General features: G+C 53.3%; 4 protein-coding genes across 4 annotated transcripts in view; all 4 read right to left on the bottom strand.

The window, feature by feature from the left end:
* Window positions 1-1,422: 1,422 nt before the first annotated feature.
* GGTG_13301 (hypothetical protein) lies at window positions 1,423-1,719 on the bottom strand (the record flags this gene model as incomplete). The annotated part of the gene is made up of 1 exon (XM_009231207.1): window positions 1,423-1,719. One exon carries the CDS (start codon window positions 1,717-1,719, stop codon window positions 1,423-1,425), a length of 297 nt encoding a protein of 98 aa, XP_009229471.1.
* A 2,985-nt stretch (window positions 1,720-4,704) lies between these two features.
* Window positions 4,705-5,327, bottom strand: GGTG_13302 (hypothetical protein; the record flags this gene model as incomplete). The annotated part of the gene is made up of 2 exons (XM_009231208.1): window positions 4,705-5,047; window positions 5,083-5,327. 2 exons carry the CDS (start codon window positions 5,325-5,327, stop codon window positions 4,705-4,707), a joined length of 588 nt encoding a protein of 195 aa, XP_009229472.1.
* Window positions 5,328-7,440: 2,113 nt separating this feature from the next.
* GGTG_13303 (hypothetical protein) lies at window positions 7,441-7,620 on the bottom strand (the record flags this gene model as incomplete). Its single annotated transcript, XM_009231209.1, has 1 exon — window positions 7,441-7,620. One exon carries the CDS (start codon window positions 7,618-7,620, stop codon window positions 7,441-7,443), a length of 180 nt encoding a protein of 59 aa, XP_009229473.1.
* Window positions 7,621-8,091: 471 nt separating this feature from the next.
* The window catches only part of GGTG_13304 (hypothetical protein), a gene marked incomplete at its 3' end in the record, with an annotated part of 2,362 nt that continues 1,421 nt past the window's right edge, over window positions 8,092-9,032 (bottom strand). Inside the window, exons 2-3 of the mRNA XM_009231210.1 lie at window positions 8,451-8,965; window positions 8,092-8,109 (exon numbers count right to left, since the gene is read on the bottom strand). Coding sequence (XP_009229474.1) covers window positions 8,092-8,109; window positions 8,451-8,965 — 533 coding nt within the window. The remainder of the gene's footprint in view (window positions 8,110-8,450; window positions 8,966-9,032) is intronic.

The following is a 9,032-nucleotide window of genomic DNA, read 5'->3' on the forward strand; positions in this document are numbered from 1 at the left end:
GCGTAACTCGATTATCACGGGCCGGCGCGGGGTTGCCAGTCAGGGATCAAGCCCCCGTGCTTATTCCTGTTGTTGCATGGAGCCCGTGCATTATGCAGTTGAGCGTTTCACACCCCTGTCCACCGGTACATTGGTTCACCGCTAATTTTCTATGGGAAGCCGTGTTCCTAAAAAACGACAGATTGCGGAGAAAACGACAGATTGCTGTACCGCGCTGATTCCCCGGAGGGCCGACTCAGCGCGGGTGTTTTTAACCCGCGCAAGTAACGCCTCCAGACGCGCAGGGATTAACTTCGAGTGCTACTTCGAAAGCGCGTATCTTTCCCGCGCACAATTATTCCGGCACGCGGTCGTCCCGCGAGTCGCGACACCTCTCTTCACTCTGCAGGCACTGTGTTGGAGCACGCCGGGCAACTACGCGGTGGAAAGAAGAGGCTTTAGCACAATTTTGCGCTAATCTAGAGGAGTATTTGCAAGGTTTAATTTGGGGAGCGCATCCATGCACACGATCCTGGGCGCTGGCACTCCGCACAACTTTGTTTCATTCCATTCAGCTTCTCCTAAGCTAGGTAATCTATTCCCATTCTCCTCTTGCTGTGGCGTATTTGTCCAGCTGTACGATGGTCTTCTCCGAGGAAGGGTAGAGGGTCGTAGTAGGATGACAACGAGAGGCTGCAAATGGCTGTCGAATCGAGCGACGAAATGAAGCAACAAGGCGTCAGTTCCCAAGGCCTTGGGTAGGTCGTGGGATTTGTGCGCGACTGATCGACATGGCCACGCCCCGCACGGCCTCAGCGAAGCCAACCCTGTACTCCCAGCGAGGAAATGGCGAGTGGAAACACCCACAATTGCAGCGGGTGGGTCACAGACAAGATGGGGTAATTACCCCACCACCGTTGCTTCGCGCAGAATGCGGGACGATGGGCCTTTGCCCCAGTCATGTGTGCCACACGCGACGTCGCTACCTTCCTGCCTTGTCTACCGCCAAACCGTCTCTCTCTCTCTCTCCACACAAACCATCGTCTACCATACAGAATTCCCCGACTACTCTCCTCTACCCTACACAACGCATCACATCAGCAATCATGCGCCAAGGTCGGTGCTGTTACATCGTCCCCCAGCACCTCCTCCAGGCCAGCGCCCAGAGCACCCACGTACGACCGGGCCCCAGTAAACGCCGGCGTCGGCGGGACCGCACACCCACCGGCATCCCGTCTGTTACCCATTCGGCCACCGATCTTCCAAGCCCACTCGTATGGTCGGCTGAACGGAAAGATAGCTACCCGGCCGGCAGCGTGCTTTCAGGACCGACTCCAGCCACTCGGAGAAGTATGGGTGGAAAGGTCCGACAAAAGCTCCTAATGCGCGTTAGCAGCCCGCGTAGTCGTGGGTCTTGCGCGGCACGGACCTGCTCCTTTAGCATCACCACCGTGGTGAACTTCCTTCACAGAACGTAAGCCACGTCGTGTTATCGTCGCTGCTCCGGACCGAAGTGATCGTTTCTCCCACATAACTCTTAAGCTGGCGAGGAGGATCGATCTCTCTTTCACGGGACGAAACTGATGGAAATCCCCGCAAGAAAAGGACTACTGGTATGCCACCGAAATCCCGGCTGGACTCCCGTATCCTGCAGAGCTGATCGTTGACGACGTAAAGCGTCCGTACGCCCAACATGCTGACCTCGTCTATAATCAGGGCGTATTTCTCCTGCCAGCCCATCTTGGAAGCGTAAGTGGCTAGGTCTTAAGCCAATAAGAATCACTCCGAGGTCGGTCCACATTAACAGGTGGAATTCCACCTGTTAATGTGGATTCGGAAAGCTCTTAACCGGAGCATTCCAACCCTGCGGCCTGCTTCCAAGCCTAAACGGCCAGGATAAAGTGTGTGGCGAGTGTGGGTGCCGGAATCGATTGATTTGATGCAGGCTGCCTCGCAAGCATGTGACACCTGCAGCTTGGTGGTGCAGAAGTCCTCCCGGTCGACGTCGATTGCTGGCTAACCAATCGACTTGCCTTGTGATGGTCGTCCAGCAGCCATAGGAGGTTTAGGATCAGGCTCTTTAGCTGGGGTGTCGTAATCCCCGGTGTAGATGTAGTGCCAGAAGCTAACGAAGGTCCTTTCGTCGATATCATCCCATTCCACGGAGCAGTCCATCGCTTCCTTAAATTTTAAGATAAGCCTTTCCTTTATGTATCCCGCCCCGCCTTAGCCCACGCCGGCCGTCACGCTCTGGGCGAACTACGTCCAAATCATTGCGGCCTCGGACCTGACCCTTTACCGATACGCCCTGTCGGTTTCCCCCAACGCCACTGGCGGGAAACTGTCCCAGTATCCGACTGCTGCTGATGTGCTCTAGGCGCTGACGCAGAGCCTGTGCTACACGTACGGAGGGCCACAAGGCGGTCAGCGTCTATGCCGGCGTGGTGTGCGAGCGGGCGAGGTGCCATTTAAGCGAGGCTTTGAGACGCCGAGCCAGTCGATAGCGGGAAGTGCTAGAGCAGAGCCGCGGCAATGACGAGCTAGGATTTGTTGATCCATGCGAGGGACAGCACTGTCTGTGCAAGTACCTATTCCTCAACATAGGAAGCTGCGGCTCGTTGCCAATGGCGGGGAATTTGCATTTCATCTAAACGGCTTGTTAGAAGCATCTCCTGCTTTTCCTTGGCATGCTCGGCCGGCTGTTCTACGCTGGCCCTGCGCCTCGTCGACCACCATGCGTGTCACAAGGGTGCAATGCAGGCTTGAGAGGGGTGATCTCATTAATGATGGCTAAAAATCTTTTCATGGACTCAAGAGATGCTTAAGGAGCCAGAATCTGCTGAAGGGATCTCCAAAGGTGGCTAGGGTTATATAGGCAGGCTCTGGTGGTCCGGTAGCCCCATCTGAATGACTGGTCCCACAGGATTGGTGCCGACCCTTAGCGCACGGACCATGTTCCTATGTGAGGCTATTCCCGTTTACCAGTGGGCGCCTCCGTGTGACAATGCGCTAACTGCGGCGCCAAGATTATGGGCTGAAGTGGATACCATGCCGATGCATGTACCTGGAGGTACTTGGAGTGCTGACTGCCTCGGCCCGCGTGCATGGGCGGCTAGCTTTCTGTTTGCGCGAGTGGGTAGAGGCGCGAGCGGTCGTCGTGTCGTGCCGATTTAGTAAGGGCCAGGCGTGCGGGATCCCATGGATGGCTTCGGCGGGCCAGATGCGCAGATGGCGTGGCTGCGTGCGGCTCCGTTTGATCGTGGGACATTGCCTGCCAACCATGACGCCGCACGCTGCAAACTGCAGGGGTTGCGGCGTTCGGAGGCCGTGATATGCTCGCGCCAAGACACCGTGGCGCGTTCGATTTTGCGTCTGATGATGCATCTGGCGTCCTGACAGTCGCGTAGCTGCCACGTCGCGATTACTGTAGGCTGCGTTCTATCGAGCCGGCGGGTTATGGCACGTCCCGCAAAACTGATCTTCGAACGCATCGAATGTATCCTTGGGACATCTAAGAGCATGGTGAGCGATTGCGACAGCCGCATCACCAGTGCATTTTGGGAGGAAGTGCGCACAATGTCAAGGGCTGCTCAGGGAAGATCTTGTGGCATGGAGATCCCGAATGGATGGGGATTTTTAAAGGCTGAGTTTAATTTATATGGCTAGTTTTGATGGACCCAAAATATTGGTCACTTTCTCGCAACTCGCCGCCGAGTGGCCCACCCGGCGAAGGCTCAGCCCGCCGCCCCTGCCACCTGCTCCTGGGAGGAGATCATATCGAGTATGGCCTTGCGTATTCTCCTTCTTAAAGCGGGCGCGTCCACAGTGCAACTGGGTAGCTTTCCGCCGAGGATGGCCTGGACCAAACCTCGAGCGAGGACTCCGAGTAACCAGGGACCTTCAAGTATGTGGCCGCCTGTAACGAAAACGAAAACAAACAGGACTTTTAGTTTAGTGTTTTCGTTCGGTTTTGTTTCTTTGTTCCCTGTTTCCTATCTCCTCGAGTATTTGGAAGCATGGGGCCTGTTGGGTACCCGACAGTGGGCGATTACTTTCCTACGACACCATAGTTATATAAGAACCGACCGCTTGCGGCCGGTTTCCGGTTAAGCGGGCGACCCTCGTAGGCCACAAAAGAGCCCACGAGAGATAAGGGGTTTGCCGGACCATGACGAGGGCCATACGGCGTCCCAGGGGTGATGGTGACACAGCTACTGCAAGTACTCAAAAGGCCGACCGGGTCGTTCTGGCGTGCGATTTCAGGGGCAAGTCACGATCTCCGGACTGTTAATATGGTAAGTCCCCTTACGTGTGAGGCGCAACGAGGCTGCGTCGGGCGTCGACCCGCACAGGACGCCCTCCTTATCGGGGATGGTGCCGAATGTGGCAGGAGGAGGATTACACATTTGAGCAGTAGGACTATTTCATTCCTCGCTTAGTTAATGGCAGCCATTGGTTGAGGCCCGGCCTTCATTGTCAAGACCCTACGTCGTTTACATAAACAGGTTTTTGGTTCCCTTCCTTGGAAATTCTTCCTTTTCCTCTTTATCCTCTTTTTCGTCCAGCCTTTAAACCTGTGCGAGCACAGCCATGAGCACAGATATAAGCACCGAACCCCTTGTAGAAGCTTGGGATATCAACAAAACCGCCTTCTCTTATTCCACTTGGGTGTCCATTCCATGTGCCGGCTCCCTCGACAGCCCTGAGGGTTTGACGCCCCTTCCCTCAAACTTGAACCGCCTGTTTCTTGGAGAATCTTTGGCTCCCCTTCCCCTCAAGGTCTGGCGGCCTCTGCCTGCCGACCCGCCGGAACGGCAATTTGCCGAATTCCCGCTCGGCAGCCTTGAGAGCGGTCCGCTTGTTGAAGGGCCTTTGGCGCCATTCTTTCCTAACGACGTCACACTTGACAAAGAGGCCTGGCAGCCCCCGTTTGCCGACCTGTTGGAATGCCGTCTTGACGACCTCCCACTCGACAGCCTTGGGAACCCAACCCTTTCCCCCTCTCTCGAATCCATTTCCAGCCCCCTCGAATGGCTGTCGTTCTCTCCCGCCAAGCCTTCGGAATCCCCTGAAATTCCGGGAACCTTATCAAAGACGACGCACAAGCCGTTACGGCTCCTCGGCGGGTCAGGGCTGTCGTCCATTTGGCCTTCGCTCTGCCTAGCCCGTCCGCAAGGGGAGGCTACAAGCCCGAGCCCCCAGGGCTCCCAGTCTAAGAACCGGTCTACACGGTCGGAGCAACTTCCAGCAAGCTGCGATAACACCTGCGGTAGCCCTGGCGGCTGCGAAGCCGGGTGGCTCCCCGGAGGTGACGAACTTATGGAGAATCTGCGCACAGAACCCGCCATTGCTATAACCACTGGGCTGTTCGGTGGCCCCTCGGCCAATCCTCTTCCCAAGTCCAAGACACCCATGTTCAAGCGCCTAGCCAAACCCATCAACGCCGACATAGACGGCCTGAGGATGGCGGTCTGGCCCTGTTCCAACTCTCAAAAAAGATTTCCCCTACGATGCTTAGGGACCAGGACCACCACATAGGGGCTAAGCGGGGAAAACCGCCAGCTCGGTCCTCGGGGCTGTGGAAGCGCCGAACGCTTTTGCCGTCCGACATTTCGGAACCGGAAGGCACTTACAACATATCACCGCATCGTCCAAAGTAAGATAACTAGAACCGGAAGGTTCGTCGGAACACATGCCCGCAAGAGGAAGCGCACGGCTGACAGTTTTCCCCTTCCGGAAGAAGATCAAGCGTGGGGCCCGACATGGGCAAGGAACCCGCCACGCTGTGCGGCCTGGAGACGCCGACAAAACCCTGGGGTTCTAACGATAACCCCATAGTTCTGTCCGATTCGGAAGATGAGCTCACCCGCAAGCCGAAGAAAGGGTTAAAGGCTCCAAGACACCTACCAGTTTTTAGAAATAGAAGTCAAGCTAATTGGTCAACTGCATGCGTCTTTACTTTGCAATAGAAAGGTGAAATGGAAGACTAGGGGATAAATACTTGCCCGTTGTCGAAACTTAAAAGGGAAAAACAACAGCATGGTGCCGTGCTGGTGCGGTAGCGTCACAGTGCTAGTAGTGTTATTGAATCCTGCACAGATCGAACCGTGACGGCGCGCTTCGCGTGCATAGTCTCAAAAAGTGCCTTGTCCTGGCGTGCTTCTAGCCGTCGATTGGTCCGACCTTGGGCTATGATTGGGGGTTGCCCCTGACGGGAGGTTTGTGGATAGTGCACTCTACAGCCAACGGCTTAACCAATAACCTGCAGTTCTGCAGCTCATTTGCTAAATGGGTTCAAGGCAATCGGCCTGGGGCAGCTCGCGGGGATTGGTCCGGGCACCTCCACTCAAGCTGGAGGCCTGCCAAGATTGAAAGCGGGTCTGGATCACAGCCTATCAAATCGGCCTTTTTTTACGACTTTTCTGGCGTTTGGCTGCCTGCTTCGGACGGCGAAGGGAAGGCCTTAAGGGCATCGCAGCAGCCGCGGTCGATTGGGCGTGAAAGCTCTGCGTCTTTTAAGGTTTCTGGTAATCTGTCTGTAGTCGTACTAAATATATCAGAGCTGTCAGGGCAGGCAAAGTAAACGTGAGCAGTAGAGTAGATTCGTTGTTGAAGAGAGGGAGGCCCGGAGGGCCGGCCTGCACAGAATTGGGGTATGCCCAATTCAGTGTGGGGGCCCACTTGGTGGGGCTCGCCCTTACCTATCAGATAAGAGCTTGTGGGTCTCCAAGAGCCCCGTGCCTCCTACTCTCTACGAGGGCCCTACTGGCCGTGACAAAATACCTCAATTGGTCGATCATGCTGCAGGATGAAAGTCGGCAGCATTACATATTTTCCGATCACTATAATCCGCGAAACTATCTTTCCGCCGACACCTTTGGATCCTTGCAGGCTTCACCAACGATTTCCCTTATCCGAGCATACAATCCTATCCCTTGTCTTTCCCATCTCCTACCATTCGGAAATACCGCTTTCCGTAGTCTGTCCCAAGGTAAGTTAGTGGACCCCCTTTCCGCACACCCCCCCTGTCCGCACACTTTTTCCACATAAACTTACTGTTTTCATAAAGCATTTAAAAATTATATAAAAATAATAGAAATATATAATGACCGGCTTTATATATTTAAAAGCATAAGCTTTTACATAAAGGATTATATTTATATTTATTTGCTTTATATAAAGTATAATTTGGATTTAAATGAAATTAGGCGAAAATGTTAGTATTTCCTAACAAATTGTATGCAATTTATAACAATTGAAAATATAAAATAACTTTTTAAATAAATACATTATATACATGAGATAACGTGCCCCTGATATATCAAATCCTAGAATTTTATACAGCAAACGCTATTACGTAATGCGATTTTTATTTATTTAATTAAAATTGAAATAGTAAAAAAGTATAATATACTGTGTAATATACTGTGTACATTTAGAATATTAGCTTAAATATAAGTATTACTGTTGGAAGGCAGCCAAAGGATCGCACACAAGCAAAGGCATGACACGGCCAGGCAACCCGGGACGGACAGGCAATGCCTGCCCGGCACGGAGCCTCGGCCGGACAGGCCAAGGATCGCGCACGGAGATCACAGGTTTCGGCTGTGACTTTTCCGGTTGCGCACGGAGGCGGAGCATGGCTACGGGCAAGGCCGGCCCTTGTTTACCCGCAGCCCGCGGCCTCCGCAGGAACACTATATAGTTGTGGAAGGCTCCGTACGGACGAGCCTTCCATTGTTCTTAGAGAGACAGACAGCTACTTAGGAAACCATTTAATCCTAAGCTTTCTCACCCCGCCTGAATATTCAGGCCTTCCCCGAAGGCCACGAACAATTACATAATAAGCAAAATTATTACGTAAAAGCCCAGATTTTTAGGAATTAAATTCAGGTTATTGCACATGTATAACGTATATATGAAAAAAGTTATCTTACAATTTATCGCTGTTATAAAATACATACATTTTGCTAGGAAGCCTTAACAGTTTTGCTACTTTCTCTTTACACGTACATTATAGCTTATTATATATATAAATATATATTAATAAATCATGTTAAAGCGTGCCCTTTTCTGCTATATAAAAACGCTTACTTTATATTTATATCATTTTTATACGATTTTTAAATGCTTTATAAAAACAGTAAGTTTATGTGGAAAATGTGTGCGGAAAGGGGGGGTGTGCGGAAAGGGGGTCCACTGACTTATCAATGGCTGGTAGTCTGGCGTGAAGTTCTTTTCCACGGATTTGATAAAGTCACTTTCATAAGACACTTATCCCTTCTCCATTACCAACAATTCCATATTAATGTAATTCCACTGTCAAACTCCGGAATGACTCTGCTTTTATCTGGCCCGTCGTAATAGACGCATAGTTATCCGGAATACGACCCAAAAGAATAACTCGAGATCGTGCATAAAAGAATGCTGCTCGCCGAAAAGCGCACCGATGGCCATGAAAGCCCGCGTACCGGTTTTACCCTTTGCTCCGGAGGAGCCCTCTCGTCGCTCTCGCCGTCAAAAAGGGCGCGAGCAAGCTGGGCTCCGCCGTCGGTGCGGTCAGGGACGTCGCCAATCAAGGAGAGGAGAAGGCCGAAGACACCGTCAAAGGTGGCGAGGAGAGGGCAGAGGATACTGCCAAGGAAGGAGAAGAGAAGCTCGGCGAGACCGAGGTCCAAGCCGGCGAGACTGCCGAGGGTGCCAAGGGCGCCGCGGCGGATGCCAGCGAGCAGGCCGGTGAGGCGGCCGAAGACGTGGCTGATCAAATCGACTTTTCCATCCTCAAGGGAGGTAAGGTCAACAAGTGCGGCAACATCGTTAACGGCGACGGCGAAGTGGTCGACCGCATCAAGGAGGGCGTCCCGGGGCACCTCGTGGGCAAGCGCGTGGACGAGACGGGCGCCATCTGGAACGACAGTGGCGCCGTCATCAGCCGCGCCGAGCCCATCCCCGAGAACGAGCTCGAGTCCATGACAGAGTCGGCCCCCTTCGAGGCCTTCCCGACGCCGTGGTCAACTCCAGGGCATGGTCGTCTTCGAGGGCGAGGAGATCGG

The sequence above is a fragment of the Gaeumannomyces tritici genome (assembly GCF_000145635.1).
Source record: "Gaeumannomyces tritici R3-111a-1 unplaced genomic scaffold supercont2.11, whole genome shotgun sequence".
Taxonomy (NCBI): domain Eukaryota; kingdom Fungi; phylum Ascomycota; class Sordariomycetes; order Magnaporthales; family Magnaporthaceae; genus Gaeumannomyces; species Gaeumannomyces tritici.